The sequence below is a fragment of the Onychomys torridus genome, chromosome 1, assembly GCF_903995425.1.
Source record: "Onychomys torridus chromosome 1, mOncTor1.1, whole genome shotgun sequence".
Taxonomy (NCBI): Eukaryota; Metazoa; Chordata; class Mammalia; order Rodentia; family Cricetidae; genus Onychomys; species Onychomys torridus.
Genome location: NC_050443.1, coordinates 85,245,789 through 85,263,612, shown reverse-complemented (window position 1 = coordinate 85,263,612; position 17,824 = coordinate 85,245,789). Strand labels below are relative to the sequence as shown.

At 37.2% G+C, this 17,824-nt stretch overlaps 1 protein-coding gene across 1 annotated transcript; it reads right to left on the bottom strand.

Moving 5' to 3' along the window:
* Nucleotides 1-538: 538 nt before the first annotated feature.
* LOC118572812 (olfactory receptor 10A5-like) lies at nucleotides 539-1,502 on the bottom strand. The gene has a single exon (XM_036172696.1). The coding sequence runs from the start codon at nucleotides 1,496-1,498 to the stop codon at nucleotides 539-541; it is 960 nt and encodes a 319-aa protein (XP_036028589.1). The 5' UTR covers nucleotides 1,499-1,502.
* Between the last annotated feature and the right edge of the window lie 16,322 nt (nucleotides 1,503-17,824).

The following is a 17,824-nucleotide window of genomic DNA, read 5'->3' as shown; positions in this document are numbered from 1 at the left end:
AAACTAGGCTTATTCCACCTGACCAAAAGAGCCTTAGGAAAGAGTCAAGGGGTTATGTAAATATGTATGTGGATTGGTAGTTGACCTTCCTCCATTTGAGGTCCCAAACTGCCTACATAAGGGGGAAGTGAAATAAAAGGAAAGAACAAAAGAATCACACAGTTAGAAGAACAGGAATGTTTATTTGCACCTGGAACCAAACTAGTCTAAAGCCAAATAAAGGGCCAGGTGACTTTTGATGGTTTTTACTGTATTTTCTGGTATATGATCCCAACTGTACATTAGAAGGAGCTCCACATGGTTCACAGTGTATGTCACTTTCATGCTTATTCACAAAATAAATACCTTGAAGAAATTGGAAACAGAGTACCAAAAATACAGATTACACTGATGAGAAAACAAAGTTCACACAATGGGAAGGCAGAGTAGTACAGATGGATCTCAATGACCACCCTGCTTTTTCGTCTCTACTGAGCTTCCTAACAGCCATTTAACAAGTGGGTGTCACTCCAGTGGACATTTAAAGAGGAGAGGGTGTTTATGTGATATGGTTTCTGAGGGCCAGGGCCTTGTGGAAGGTCCGACTGAGAGCATTCTTCACCTCATTATTTCTCAGGCTATAGATGATGGGGTTCAACATGGGAGTCACAACAGTGTAGGACAATGATAATAATTTCTTACTTTCAGGGGAATTATTTGATTTAGGCCTAAAGTAAGTGAGGCTTGAAGACACATAGAAAAGAGAGACAACAAGGAGATGTGAGGAGCAGGTGGAGAAGGCTTTGTGCTTCCCTTTGGCTGATGGAATCTTGAGGATGGAAGCAGCAATGCAAGTGTAGGAACATAAGATCAGCAAGCAGGGTGTCATGACAACCAGAATGGTGCCAACAATGGCATAGACCTCAAACCGTGCTGTGTCTGCACAGACCAGCCTCAGCACAGGTGGGCTGTCACAGAAGAAGTGGTTAACCTTGTTGGTGGCACAGAATGGAAAACTGAAGAGCCATGTGGTCTGCACAGTGGCTACAGGGAATCCTGGACACCAGGAGGCAGCAGCCAGCTTGGCACGTGTTCCTTGGTTCATGATGACTGGGTAGTGCAAGGGACTGCAGATGGCTACATAGCGGTCATATGCCATGGTGGCCAGGAGGAAGCATTCAGCCACTCCAAAGAAGAAGAAGAAATACATCTGAATGGCACAGCCAAGGAAGGAGATGCTTGTGTCCTGGGCAATCAAGGTCCCCAACATTTTGGGCACAATGACCAGGTTGAAGCCAATCTCTAAGATGGACAAGTTCCTGAGGAAGAAGTACATTGGGCTTTGCAGCATGGGATCAGCCAAGGTTACCAGAATAATGAGGCTGTTTCCCAGCAGAGTGACCAGGTAGATGGCTAGAAATGCCAGGAAGAGCAAGGTCTGTATTTCAGTAGGCAGGGAAGAGAAGCTCATGAGGACAAACTCAGTTACTCTTGACCAGTTTCCTGCATCCATGGGCATGGACATAAATGTCCAGTGTGCTCCTAGATGTAGATTCTTGATTATACAAATCAGATTCTGTATTTGTTTTCCAGACTCCTGATAACTGTCAGGTAAAGTGGTACAACTGGACCCATTGAAAGAAAAAGGACTTTGTGCTGCCTAAAAACAAAGACAAAGATATAGACCAAACACCAAAACTCTGATACTGGTAATCATTTTCTTTATTTTATTCTTTAAAAAACCCTATTCACTTTATAAAACAAACTGAGCATTTTTCTGCAGTCCCATGCTCCCTTTACACTTGAAATACTTTAGTAACTAGGCTCAATGAAAAGTATCCTGAGACAAAGAGGTAGAATCAAGTGAAAAATCAGTTTAAAAATTCCATTTATACATTATATATACTTCCCTTAATCAATGTGTCACTGTTTCAATCTTCATCTATTGACAAAATTAATAGGTATTTTTATGAGTGTCTCAGGGTCTATGCTTCCAGAACACTTTGACAAAGTATATAGCATACAATTATATCTGATATGGAAAATGATATAAATACTGAAATTGAGCTGTAGATAATTGTGAAGAAAACACATTCGGATTTCATTTTAGAATGCTGATATCTAAGCAGGATACTACAGTAACATTCACAAAGAGAAAGATTACTCAGCCCTGCTTAAAAGTACAAATTTAATGAAAATTAAAAATCAGAAAGATATCTAGACTATGTGGTAAATTTCTAAAGAGCAGAAAAACATGCAAAAGGACATAAAAACAAACATGAAGAGCAGGGAATATATTAGAAAACTCAGAAATCAATTCATGCTCACATAGTGAACTGATCCTTGATGATGTGTCATGGGTGGACAATGGATAGTCTTCAATAATGGAAACTATTGCATTCAATTACATTAAAAGTTAAGGGAAAAGCATTATAGGTCAAATGCCAAATATGTTTTAAATTATATACTAAAGACATTTTGAACTAGGTATATTCTATAATTTTAGATTAAATTTGGAGAACTTTTCTAGAATTTGCTCCTTCATATCTGTTATAATATTGTGACATCAACTAATGAATGAAAATAACAGATAGCAACATTTGACATAAACTGCTTTACTATAGGCTTCTGTACAGCCATTTAGAACTGTGCTGTAAATGAAGATTTAACAGCATTAGAAGATATTCCATATGTTTAGTTCAGTGGAAGCTACAAATATTATTCTTACTTAAGGCAAATATGTTATTTTTAAAATACAACATTATATCTATGAATGTTGAAATTGCCAAAGTATTTATTTCACTATTTCTATTAATAAAGTGGTTGTATTTTATTGTTCATTCTATAATTTCTACAGTATTCACCTTGATGTATTTAGATTAACACATAAATAAGAATAAATATACATACAATATTTAAAAATAAGTGACAAAGTTGAAACCACATTTGTGGCAATTCAACAAATAATACAGCGTATTTGTATAACCAGTTTACCAAGAGTTCACATAAATCAGTGGTTGGCTTCTATTGCTCTTATTTTATCATTACAGATTGAATAATATGCACATATAATTGTATTACTATATTACATTTACAAATTAAATAATGATAGGATAGAAACTTAGAGTCATAAATTTACATTACTGGTAAGGAAAGATCACACACAAGATGTGAACGAAGACATTATAGACTTTATACTCTTAAGGGAATATAGGGGCAGTATTTAGAGAAACTAAAAATGCATTTTGTAAAGGAAAAAATTCAGTATGAGTGTAATTGAGAAGATAAATAAAGATAAGAACTTTGAGCAATAAGATAGTTTGGAGACTTACCTTGCATGCTGAGAAAATGTTTTATTCTAAAGATGAAGGGAAGCATAAAGATTTTTTTTTTCGAGACAGGGTTTCTGTGTAGCTTTGTGCCTTTCCTGGAACTCGCTTTGGAGATGAGGCTGGCCTAGAACTCACAGAGATCCGCCTGGCTCTGCCTCCCAAGTGCTGGGATTAAAGGCGTGCGCCACCACAGCCCAGCGCATAAAGATTTTGAGCATAATAATGACAGATTACCTCAAATGAATTTACAGTGAACAATGGATACATCTAGAAGGGTTGAATAAAATGAGATGTGTGTGTGTGTGTGTGTGTGTGTCTTCACCATTAGTGCATGCAGAGAAAGAGAAGCCAATAAGGGGGGTCTATGACTGATCCATGCCCAAGTTTCATTTCCATAGGGGTGGTTTGTTAAATGCCTGAGAACAGTTTAGGATGTCTAAGAGACAGAGAGGAGGGAAGAGAAGGCCAATATCTTCCTGGACGAGTAGAGTTTAATGGACTTAGGAAACAAAGACACTGCGCTTGAGCATTTGATTGCCCCAAGAGTCTCTGCCCACTGAGAGCTGTGTGTGGTAAGCCTGGGATTACTCATCTCTGTTGTCCCATCCTCCCACCAAGTCCCTGGTCCCTCCAGACCTGTACTCAGAACCACAGTATCTGAGGCCTGCAAGGGACTCTGAATACCCAACAGTAAAAGCCTGGTGGCTTCTACAAAGAGAGGTCCATTCTGTTTACTCCAGTGTGCTGTTCTTGGACTGAACTCTGGCTCTTCAGTTTAAATGATGTACTAATGGAGAGTTACTGTCCGTGTTCTCATTAAAGAGTTGTTAATGAGCCACTCTGATGACAGAGAGCACAGATAATCAATGATCCCAGTGGCCTACACTGGGAACCTGGAGGGAAACTTAGGTGAATATACAAAATCAGATCTGGGAGAGGGCAATGACCCAGGCAACCAAGCCATAGCTCCTTATAATCTCACCTTGGCAAGGGGTCTCTTCAAGAACACGTCCTCCTTGGCCTACAGATGTTTATGGGAATGACTGCTATGAAGAAAAGCAGTGAATTGCCTCTAGGCTGTCGGCTCTGCTTAATGCCTACTCTTCAAACCTATTGTGATGAAGCACTTAATATTCTGAAATGAAAAGGTGCCTTTGTGCTGCTTTGAATATTTAGCACATGGAGAATGGTCTCAACCATCTGACTAATCTCTATCCTACTGTATGAACCCCTTTGTTAAAAAATCATCACATTTCTACAACATTGAATCTTGTAGTGTAGGACTGATTGTTACCCCCATGCTTAATATTTTAAATACACATATCATATACCATATTGTTTAATGTGTGTAGCATATACTACTCTTCTTCCTTATCTTTTTCTTCTGGATTTCTCTTCTACCTTCTTATTTTAGTAATGATCACCATACTGTCACCACCATCCTAATAAGGAAATATGAATGGTTAATAAATATTTGAAATAGTGTTTAACATGTTCAACTATCTAAGAAAAGCAATTTAAAACTTTTTTGAGATTTCATCTCACCCAAATCAGAATGATTATGTTCAAGAGAACAACTGACAGCAAATTCTGGTGAGGATGTGGAGCAAGAGGATCCCTGTACACTGCTGCATGTGTATACTGGTGGGGCCACCATGGAAATCAGTATTGAGGTTTGGCAAATCCTAAACGTACAATTGCCATATGACACAGCCATACCACTCCTGTGTATAAACATGTGGAGAGCAAGTCAACAAACCACAGGGATACTCACTGCTGTCTCATTCACAACACTTTGAAAATGGACCAGCTTAGATGGTTACACCTACTGGAATTTCATACAGTAGTGAAGAAACATGAAATCATGACAGTAACAGGAAAATCAGTGGAGCTAGAAATCATTGTTAAGTCAGACTCTGAAGAATGAATATCTCATATTTTACCTAATATGTGGAATTTAGATTTGAAAGTGTGTGTGTGTATGCAGAAACTAGAATGGGAACCATATGAAGGGAGGAAGAGAGCTTAATGGAAAAAAGAAAATGCAGTATATGTGACGTGAAATGGGTGGGTGGTGCTATTTATTGGAAGCAAGGGATTCAGCAAGAGGAGAACAGGAGTCAGGGAGTACATTGGAGGAGGGAGCTGAATTAAAACAAAGTATAATGAGACATATTCGTGAAAATCCCATAATGGGGCTAGAGAAATGATTTAGTGGTTAAGGGCAGTTACTGTTTTTGCTAAGGATCCAGATTCAGTTCCATATGGTAGCTTACAATCACTCATAATTCCAGTTCTAAGAGATCTGGAGTTTTTATTTTGTACACACAATATATATATATATATATTCTTTGAGACAAGGTTTCTCTGTGTAACATTCCTGGCTGGCTCTCCTGGAACTTGCTTTGAGACCAGGCTGGCCTTGAACTCACAGAGATCCATTTGCCTCTGTTTCCCAAGTGCTGGGATTAAAGGCATGCGCCCCTACCACCTGGCTTCTGTCAGACTTCTTTTTTAAAAAAATTATTTATGTTAGCCAGGCAATGGTGGCGTATGCCTGTAATCCCAGCACTCAGGAGGCAGAGGCAGGTGGATCTCTGTGAGTTTGAAGCTAGCCTGGTCTACAGAGCTAGTTCAGGACAGGCTACAAAAGCTACAGAGAAACCCTGTCTCAAAAAACCAAAAAAAAAAAAAAAATTATTTATGTTAAAGAAAAGATAACTTTAATTTTACGTATCAATCCCAGTCCCCCCTACCTTTCCTTCTCCCCTTCGCACCTCCCCCAATTCCACCTCCCCATCCATTCCTCAGAGAGGGTAAAATGCCTACTTTGGGGAGTCAACAAAGTCTGGCCTACTAAGTTGAAGCAGGAACAAGACCTGCCCTTGTGTCAAGGCTGAGCAAAGGTATCCCATCCTAGGGAATGTGTTCCAAAAAGCCATTTCATGCACCCAGGGTAAGTCCTAATCCCACTGCCAGGGGCTCCCCAAACATATCTAACCATACAACTGGCATCCACATTCCGAGTGCATAGTTCAGTCACATGCGTGTTCCCCAGCTGACAGGCCAGAATCCATGAGCTCCCACCAGCTGGCATCAGCTGTCTCTGTGTTTTTTCCCATCATCATCTTGACTTCACTTGCTCCTGTGATCTCTCTTCCCTCTCTTCAACTGAAGTAGAAATCCACAAAGAGATACCAACTAAGATTCCTGGCAGTAATGGAGAGGGTGCCTGAACTTACCTTTCCCTATAATCAGATTAGTGACTACCCTAATTGTAATCATAGAACCTACATCCAGTAACTGATGGAAGCAGATGTAGTGATCTACAATGAAGCACTGGGCTGAGCTCCTGAACTTCTGCCCAACTAATTAAGTGTCCTTTAGAGCACTTAAAGCTCACAACAATGCAGTGTAATAGATGCTGTAATTTTTTTTTCCTGCAGATAACACTAAAGCTAATCGCTGTGTAATTTGTCCAGAGTCATACAAGATACTCAGAGGGGTGCACACAGAAGTATGGCCCAGATATCTGACTACAGAGTTCATACTCTTATGATAGTGTACGGCATAATGTTTCAGGCTTGTGTAACATTGCTTTGAAAGAATCACACCATTCCCATTGTCTCTTTTTTCCCCCTACTTGGGGATAGAGATGTGAGCTCTTAGCTGTTCATGCTCTATCACCATGGACTCCAACCCTCTGGACCCATTTTGTTACAGCAAAAGAACAGTAACTAAGAGACAAATATTCAGAAGATAGATATTAAATCAATATATGAAGAAGTTACTTTTTTTAGGTGAGGAAGTGGAAACCATTTTCTTTTAAGTTTTTTGAATTTCTCTATTAAGTGAAATGTAAATAAATCTGATGGAGCTAGTAGTGGATAAGAAAGTGAACTCAAAATTTATTTCTCCCACTGACTTTGTGATCTCTTACTTTGATTATCATTTATGACAATGGATTTTTATTTGCTTTGCAGTATTGGTTTTTACATGCTGTAATTATGAGTATTCAATTAGATAATACAACCATGAATGCCTTATATGTATACTCTGCATATTGCCACTGTTTTGTGAACTTATTCTCACATTGACTGCACAAAAGTTTGAAAAGTGTTCTAGTTTCATTACTGTTGCTGTGATAAAATACCCTGACAAAAAGCAAATTAGAGGAGAAAGGGAATATTTTAGTTTACAATTCCAAATTATAGTCCATCAGAAAGTCAAAGCAGGAAAGCAGCTGGACACATCATATCTACAGTCAGGATCAGAAGTAAACACATGCGTGTTTACTGTTTGCCTTTCTTTCTCCTTCTTATACAGTCCAGGACCCCAAACCAGGGAATGGTACTACCATAGTGGGCTGGGTCTTCTCACTTCAATTAGCCAATTTAGAAGAAAACTCTCTGGAAGCATGCCCACAGGCAACCGATCTAGGAAACCTATCATTGAGACTTTTACTCCAGGTTATTGTCAGTTATTACAGGTTGACAGTTAAAACTACTTTAATTAGTTAACTTGTTATTAAATTACTCATAAACACGTCTGCCTCATTGTCTATTCCATTTAATTGTCCACTGTTCTTATTAACTATTTTCTCTTCATTTCTCACATAGCTCTAATTCCCCATTCTTTCCTATTCTATGAGGCTGGCTTTTGTCATTTTTCACCTAGGTTATTGCTGTAGCCCCTGTATTACTTCTAGGTTTTCCTCTCTGACTTGTTTTTCAGGTTTCTCAACACATAAGGAATAAAAAAAAAAAAAACAAAAGCAACAAACCTCTTATTACAAAATCATCCCCTTTGAAACATTGTTTCAGTTTACTTTTATGGCCCCATTTCCGATTTTTCCATATTTACAGTTCTGGAGTATAGCCACACTGAGTTATCTAAATCTTTATTCAATCAGACTTTGCTCCTGTGTTACAAGATAGAGATATGCTGCCTGGTAAGAAAACTTAAATGCTTACTAGAGGAGGCACTATAGAATCAACAATGTGATTAGTGCTCTGGTGTAGACTTTAGTAGGTACGCATTCAATCTAGGCTCTAAACTTAGCTTATTGTTTCTTAGTATCAATTAGAAAATATTACCTAACTTTCATTTTTGAACACAAAGGATATACATACATACCTATAGTAAATAACAAATTCAAAAAAGTTAAGTAAAAAAAATTTGAACTCATTACAATAATAGAAGTTCATAGTCGCTAGGATATAATAGTCATAAAACAGTAAGATGCCTTATTTCTTGGAGATGAAGTTGTTTATGTCACTTTCAGTATTTGTTTTGGCATCCTGTTTTTGTTGGGATAAATTTGGTAGCCTGTGAACTATGCATTAAATAATTTGATTACTTATTTGCATTCTTTCTATAGAGAATATAATATGCATCCTTGATATGTTACAATCTACTTTGAAGTAGTGCTATAATTTTCATATGTAAATAGTATCCTTACAAAAATAAACATTGATTTTTATGCTAACTCAAAAATTCTACTAATGAATATCCTGTAAACATCATTGTGCATTATTATTTTTGCCTCAAACTTATTGTGCACTTTTACTAAATCCATCCATAACTAGAAACATTGAATATTATACAAAAAACAAATGTAGGACTCTGAAATGAGGGACCTTGTGAACCAATGAATAAAACATTACATTCCCTGGACTTTCTGTGGATTTATGTATCTCAAATCTGCTGCTGAAACAGTCAGAAATTTGGAAATGATAACATGTACAGTCAGAAAGCCTTAACAAAGTACACTTTTTCTAGTCAATAATCAACAAAGGGGCAGTGTAGTACAACACAAGTTGGATAATAATCATTCTACACCAGCCAAGAACAACAGAGAGATGACAGCCTTATCCCCACTCTTACCAGCAAAGGCTTGGTGGGAAGTCCAGACTTCTCTCTTAACTGTATTTAGTCAGAACTGTCAACATCACTGGAAAGTAATGAGCTTCCCTGAACAATTCCACTTGGTGTCTCTGGAGATATGGAAAGCTCTGACTTTCACCCCCATCCAACATTAAGGAGGTACCCTCTCTTTTCCTTCATTATAAGTTATGTGAGAAGAGGCATCTTAGAAACTCAGAAGTTTCAACATCTTCTAGTAATGACAAGGCTACCCACTAGTGGAGATCACATGGGGAAACATAACTGAGCAGTACACTATCAGTGAATAATTAAGGATCTGAAACTCATGGCCATTTCTAGGTAGAATTAGAATCTCTCACATTTCAATGTCAGTGGTAGGAAAATGATGAACCTGGCTTTCTATCTCCATCTAGCTATATACTTCTTTCCATTTTGGAACAATTTTAAAGGTTTGAGTAAGATACAAGGTTCATAAAGGAATATTAAGTATATCCTGGATTACTAGAAAATTTAAGTTAAATGTTTCACTTTGGAGCCAAAATAACTTTTAAGTGATCAGCTAATGAAGTAGTCTCAGAGAAGATTAAAAATAATTGTGGGATTTCTGGATTAATATGATAGAATACATGCTGGCTCCAAGTAACCCATTTGAGAAGAGTCAATAAGAGATTCTACTCCAAATAGAGGTAGATGAAGAGCTTTGGAAACTGAAAAAAGAAAGGTAATGATGGAACAGCAGGAACATATTTTTTAAAAAGATGGGTAATCTGTCCCTGATGCTTTAGCTGGCTTTTGAGAACCTATTCCTCATGCTGGGTTGCCTTCCACACTGCAATACAAAGGATGGAGCCTAATTCTACCTCAACTTGATATGCCATGATTTGTTGATACCTATGGGGGACCTGCTCCTTTCTGAGCTTAGGTGGAGGAGGAGTAGATTGGTTAGGGGGGGCAGAATGGAGGTGAGGGGAGAGAATAGGAGTAGAGGAGTGAGGGGAAACTACAGTCAGGATGTAAAATAAATGAATAAATTAAAAAATAATAGTGAACTATGATGAACATTGCCACAAAAACAACAAAGAATTCAGCCCTCTTTTCATTGAACTGCTTATTTTCTTGGTGTTGAGATTTTGTCACACTCTGCATATACTGTCAGATGTTTAGGATTTGTATTGCTATAACCAGAGATTGGTGCATCTCTCTACCATCATGAGAGAAGTTTCTTTTTACACTAGATAGCAATTAATGCAGAAATCCATAACTGGCAAACATGAAGAGAATAAGAGACTGCAGAGGGATTAGCTCTCAAGTTGACAGCTCTGTCACATCTCTTCCACAAAGACACAAAGATCTTTATAGAAGAGAGAGGGAAAAGACTTTTAAGAGCCAGAAGTGGTGGGTGACTTCAAGGAAGCAATGTTGCACATATGAACTCCCAGTGATTGTGACAGCATGCATAACACCTGTGCAAACTCAAAATGGATGAAATCCCATCATGAATGGAAGGAGGTGAGAAGAAAGTCTTATCTTTAGCTGAGGATCTATTGGTATTTGCAAGCTGCTGGACAAGGGAGAGTCTAGTTCCTTTAATGACATGACCCTTGGTGGGCTGATCATATTTCAGGGCAAGCTCCACACTAAAGAGTAGTTGGGCAGTCCAACTAGACTTGATGGGTTTAAAAATATAGATAGAGGACATGAGGTTGGGTAGATAGAAATGTGAAGGTGAATCTGGGAAGTACTGAATAAGGATCGTGAATAAGATCAAAATACACTATGACATTTTCAAAGAATTAATAAAATATTTAAAATTTAATTTGTTTAATATGAAGTTAAATAGAAGCCTCACCAATAAAATGAACCATGTGAAGGACAACATATCAGGCCTTGAAGATAAAGTAGAAGAATTGGAACATCCACTCAAGAAAAATGAGAAATTCAATAGAACACATGATGAAAAGATAATACAGGATATTTGGGAAAGTTTAAAAATACAGAATTATGTGTATAGAAAAAGAAGAATTCAGCCTGGAGGTGGTGGTGCACACCTTTAATTCCAGCACTCGGGAGGCAGAGGCAGGTGGATCTCTGAGTTCAAGGCCAGCCTGGACTACAGAGTGAGTTCCAGGAAAGGCACAAAGCTACACAGAGAAACCCTGTCTCAGAAAAACAAAACAAAACAAAACAAAACAAAACAAAACAAAAAACAAAAAAAGAAGAAGAATTCCAGGGTAATAAAAATGGGAGAAACTATAGGGAGGCTGTATTTGGTCAAAGTATATTATATATATGAATGAAAATATCTTTATGAAATCCATCACAACGTTTAGTGAATATACATTAAAAAGGAAAATTGACATCCATCTGAAATTTAAAGTTTTGCAAACATTCTTCATTTAAATAGTGCATCTGTCACAAGCAAATAATTCTAATACAACCAGTTGTTTGTGTTGATAGTTTTAAACTGAGAGTATAGTATTTAATTATAGTACCAATAACATGTTTTTACTCAATGATGTGTTTTTATTGTAGGTACTTTTTCAGATAGTCCTTTATATTTCTACTTCTCCTTGATGACATACCATTTATCTCTGATTTTTGCCAATTCTGTTGTTTTTAAAAAATTTATATATATAATTTTGGCCATTTTCATTCCTTTCGCTCTCTTTCATCCCCTCCCCTCTCCACCTGAAGACCTTTTACTTCCTAACAAATCTCCCTCTAACTTTGGTATCTCTTTTGTGACACACTGTGTTTAAATAGGGTGCTTGTAAGAGCATGAGTAGGGGCTTATGTACTCAAGCACAAACAACTTATCAGTGGCTACACCATTAAGTGATACCCACCCCTCCAGCAACCACTAATTGCCTATGGTTCACAGTGATGAGTGTGGCCTTATGAGCTCCATTCCTATCCATAGTACAGTGTTGATGGGCCCAATTTTACGCAGGTCTTATTCAGATAGCCACAACTGCAGTGAGTTTCATGACTGTAATGGCCTTGTAATGTGCAGAAGGCACTGTCTTCCATTACTGTTCCCTATCCTTTGGCTCTTTTATTCTTTTTACCTACCCCAACATTCCCAGAGCCTTGGAACAGTTTGCATAGATATTTTATTTAGGGCTGAGCACCCAACACTTACTTGTTCTCAAAACTTTGACTAGTGATGAATCTCTGCTTTAACCACAGCACACTGCATAAAGCATCTCCTCTAAGCAATGTTAAGAGCAGCAATGATCTATAGGTATAAAAACAAGTATTTAGAAGGTAGTTTGACATGTTCACTTAACAAAATAACAGTAATAGGTTTCCTCCTATGGTCTATGATCTTCCTGCTAGGCTCTTGACTGGGTTTTCAGTGATAGGCATGAGATTTCTCATCTGGAGCAGGTCTTAAACTGAACCTGAAAGCAGTTGGTTACCTACATATTAGTCATGCTACTATTACAGAATGAACATGCTTTCCCAGGCAGGTCTTATTGTAGCTCATAGGGTCACATCTGTGTAACTGTTGTTGACTCTTCTCTTCCAGCAGCCTTTTCATCTTCCAAATTTTTGTGAAAGCTAGCCACCAGGGAGGCTAGCTTGATTTCTCTCTTATATGTGGTACTAGTATTTTTATTTAATGCTGATTTTTTTTATAACTGCTGTGATCCTAAGAAACTTCTATCTATGTGCTAATTCATTTAATTTATACAACTGTATCAGAAAAGTATTTGAAGCATCAATACTGCATATGAAACCACAGAGTCATAGAGTTTGTATAATTTTTCCAAGGTCATATATTTTAGCACTAGCAGTGTGACTATGGACCTCACATTATAAACTTTTACATTATATGAGTTAATAGTACCAATGATAAGCCTTTTCATAATCTCATTTAGTTCTCAGCATTTGAAATTCATTATTATAATTTCATAGAAAATAAGTGTGTATAACAAAATCCCCAGATTAATAACCATGAACTTTAAAAAAGTGACTAAAATACAGAAATCTCAATCTCAATCCAGAGCACCTTCTTAAGGAGTCTTAATTAAAGGGGTCATGCAAATGTGGTCAGCAGACAGTCCAATAGTGTTGAATCTCTGTCTTGTTCTAGGTACCCCCTCAATTATCATATTTTTCGTTTAAAAATATTATTAGTGTCATTTCACTGTATGAAACAATGTACATACATACATGAAACTTTACCCACATCTATTCTTCCATTTCCTACTTCTCCTTGATGACATACCATTTATCTCTGATTTTTGCCAATTTTGTTGTTTTTAAAAAATTTATATATATATAATTTTGGCCATTTTCATTCCTTTCGCTCTCTTTCATCCCCTCCCCTCTCCACCTGAAGACCTGTTACTTCCTAACAAATCTCCCTCTAACTTTGGTATCTCTTTTGTGACACACTGTGTTTCACTGTATGAAGCAATGTACATACATACATGAAACTTTACCCACATCTACTCCTTTACCACTTTCACAAATGTGCGTGTGTGTGTGTGCGTGTGCGTGTGCGTGTGTGTGTGTGTGTGTGTGTGCGTGTGTGTGTGTGCGTGCGTGTGTGTGTGTGCGTGTGTGTGTGTGTGTGTGTGTGTGTGTGTGTGTGTGCGTGTGTGCGTGTGTGTGTGTGTTTAAATCTACATTCTACACATAAAAGAAAATATACCATTTCTCTTATCATTATAATTTCTAGCCCATTTATTTTCATTCAAATGAAATATTTTATTATTCTTTATGGCTGAATAAAACTCCATTGCAATATATACCACATTTTCTTTATATATTCATCTGTGATAGACATCTATGATGGTTACAGATTTTGACTATTATGAATAATGTTTCAATAAACATGGATGTGAAAGTGACTCTGGTATGCCAGTTTTGAATATTTTGACTATATCCCTGAGTATATCTGAGTCAAATCATGTTTCTGTGATTTCCCAAGCTATCTGGATTGACCAGATCCAAAGTTCATGACATCCCTTTAAGCATCTATTTGTGCAGAAATATATCAAGCAAGAAAGAAATGAAGACTGCCTATCAGTGAGAGGCCCAGAAAAGAAGCTACAAGCCTATGGAAAAAAAAATTAGAACACCATTTCTTTCATATAAATTTCCTGATAAAGTATTTCTCAAATTTGGCAAGCATTTTCTTTGTATGTCATTTATCTTAGTCTTTTTGTTTGCTTTTCATCTTGTAACACTTCTGGTCTCTTGGGCTCCTGCTCAGTACCATCCCAAAGCATCAGAAGGAGGAGGGAGGAATCAGGACTAGAGGAGGGAGGTGGTGTATAGAGGAATCTTTCCTAGTTTGTCCAAGTTCCCTGATCATGAAAGGAAGAGAAGGTGGAGTTTCCATAGCTGCTTTATTTGTCCTGTTACCTCAAGTCTTCTTCTCATTTATTCCCTAAGTACTCTTCTAGTTAACATGGCCATCTTAGAAGGACTCTAGTAAGTTAAGGACATATGAAAAAGTAAGTAGATTCTACTGTGTGATAATTCCTTGACAAGTGGTTAATTTTTCCATAATTTCTTTATTTCCACAAAGAATAGTCATCTAACTATTCCTTTCTATACCTAATAAAACTCCAAAATCTAATTTATATTATCTACCTCTGCCACTTGCGTTGATGATAATTTCTTCTTTTTCATTAAATGTTTGTTACCATTTATTCATGTTATTCTTACATCCCTACAGCCCTTGTGATCTGTCACTTCTGCTTCATATTTTCCATATTCTAGAAATCATCACATAATTTTCTGTCATTGACACTGCTTCTACAAAGTAAGTTCACTCTACTTATATGTCACACTTTTATTCTAGAGAAGGTCTACTTTCCCTGACCTTAATCTAACTTGTGGTTTTTTAATTGTACTTTTATATCCTTGAGAATTTCATATAGGTATACAATAAAATACAATCATATCAACTTCCATTTCCTCCTTCAGTTCCCCTATATACCCTATGTATCCCCCTTCCAAAACTTCATGTTAGTTTTTCTTTTTGATATCCACTAAATCCAATTGGTGTTATATGTGTATGCATGTGAGGCTACCCACTGGTGCATGGGAAATCCACTAGTGGGAATGTTTTCTTTGGGTCTGTCAGACCTACAATCAATGTAGATTCCCAAATGTGTCAAATTCTCTATAGATGATCATTTCCATACAAATTCTTCATATATTGTTCCTTCAATCTTCAGTTTATCTGTTATGTTCATGTTAGATCTTCCTTCATTTTCCTTCCAGCAGTCATATTATTTTTGCTAATCATTAACTAAATAGATATTACCAAAAAGTGAAATGGACACATCAAAGCATAATTTCTTTATATTGAATATGGACAGCTTTGGAGGGATAATAATTGTGGAAATGAAATGTTAATGATAAAGATTTCTTGGGAGAGCTTGAGTATTTTTTTTATAATGAAAGGTATATGTGCCAAGTAACAAAGTGGAAAAATACCATGACAGGCTTAGAAAGAGGAATCAGTGATAGATTACTAGAAAAAATGAAAAGAAGACACATTTTGAAGCTGCATTGGAAGGTTTTGAATGTGTTTTCCTAAGATGGATGGTCTTGTGGTTAGCATTTTCTGCATAAGTATTACTCTAGAAACAATCTGATGTTAAAAAGCCTCATGTTTAGGTGGGAAGAACAGAGAACAAGTAAGAGGCTATAAAAATCAAGAAGTAAAATGGACCTTGTATTAGGAACTAGGAAGAAGGTAGTAGAACCAGGACAGGAAAGAGGGTGCAGCCACGAGAGATAACTAAGGAGGCAACTTAGACCGTTCTTGGGTTAGCTATGATGGGATATAGGGCAGTAGAAAGATGAGTATAAAAATAATCTAGCAAATGCCCAGATCTCTGGCTTAGGTAACATATCATTCATTGTCATAAAAGAGGTTTGGAAAATCATAATTATTTTCTACATGTATATTTAATACATTCAATAACACACAGAGGACTTTTGTCCATTCTTTTTTTGTTTCAATGAAGACATATGAGCCACTCCAAATTCATTGCTCCTTTTTAACATCCACCTGAGCAACAGTAGTGATTTTATGTACAGATTTTAATGGAAGCAATAATGAGAGGCACACTACCAGCCCTATGAGGAGGATAGGAAAGAAAGAATAGATAGTGATCATATGAAGACATGCTTCCACGAACACAGACTGAGTCAGCTGTGTTGATGGAGACTGCACCAGGATCAGGGTTGCACACTGACACACAGAATAGTGCTTCAAAAATACACTGACAAAAATACCATGACAAGATGCAACCGTTCTGGTGAAAGCAGTGGAAGATGACGAAATAGCTGTGTGCTTTATCAGAGTTTTAACAGCCAACAAGGCGCTATGGATGGGTTTTAAACAAAGGAGTAAAATCTGATGATTTGAACTTTAGGGCACAGATCATAAGCATAGACAACTGGTAGTTTATATATAAAAAGATTTCTTTTCCAAATTTTAAAATATGACAGTAGAAAATATTAAAAGTTGAAGATGAAGGTCTGAGACCAAGAGGGTCAAAAGCATAATGAGTGGCATATGAGGAAGTTACGGAGGCAGATGGTCTTGGTTAAGGTCATGAAGGACAATTGCAGCTGTCAACTTTCCATTTATGAAACTAACATATGGTAATGCTATTACTGAGAGAAATATCAAATGCCCAAGGGTTGATTTCCTAGCCTAAAAAGATAAATGCAGCTCCAATATTAGCAGGTTATTAGAGTTTTCTTTGTGAGTACATTCTTCACCTGCCATTTTTAGGCCCAGACAATAGAAGAAATGAAGAAGAAACTTCTGGGAGGACAAACATTCAGATATACAACAGCCTGCACTCCATTCTCCATTGTGATAGCTGTCTCCCCTCCTGATGCCCTGACCATAGAAGACACTGACTGAAAATAAACTTTTATTCATATGAACTGTCGTGTGGGAATGCCATCTTCTCTTGCACATCAGACTAAAGAAGGCTTGAGGGTTTGGAAGGGAAAATTCTGACTTTGTTATCAAGGAAAAAAAAAAAGCGACTGCTCCACTGAGTGTTTGCTTCCTTGACGATGCTAACAGAATGGCATTACTTTGAAAGAGAGTTAGTCAAACTTTCAGAACCAATAGACTTCTCAGTCCTCAGGTCATCCAGCACCTACTTCATGACCTGATGTCTAGGTGAGTTCTAGGCTTTCTTTGTAAGTTTTAAGTTATGTGGGACTTGAGCCCTATAATTGCTCTAACCCTTGGTGCTTCTGCCTTAGTTTCCCTTCTTTGCAGGAAAAGCTTGAATTCCTAGTTGAACTCACAGATCCCTGCTCTTAAATATAAATCTGGAGTGAATGTCACCTGAATATTTCATAGATTCTCAAGTCTCAAATTTCTAATTCCACTTCTTAAAATCTGTGTAATTTTTCTTTTTTTTTAAATTTCTCATTAAATAGTTTTATTTGTATGAGTGTTTTGGTTGCATCTGTGTCTGTGTATCATGTGTATGTATGCATGGTACCCATGGAGTTGAGAAGAGGGCACTGGATTCTGTGGAGCTAGAGTTACAGATGGTTGTACACTGCCATGTGGGTGCTGGGAATTGAACCCAGTTCTCTGGAAGGGCAGCTACTGCTCCCAA

What these genes read in the sequence shown, in the direction of transcription:
- LOC118572812 (XM_036172696.1), bottom strand. Translation starts at nt 1,498, where the DNA reads ATGCCCATGGATGCAGGAAACTGGTCAAGAGTAACTGAGTTTGTCCTC.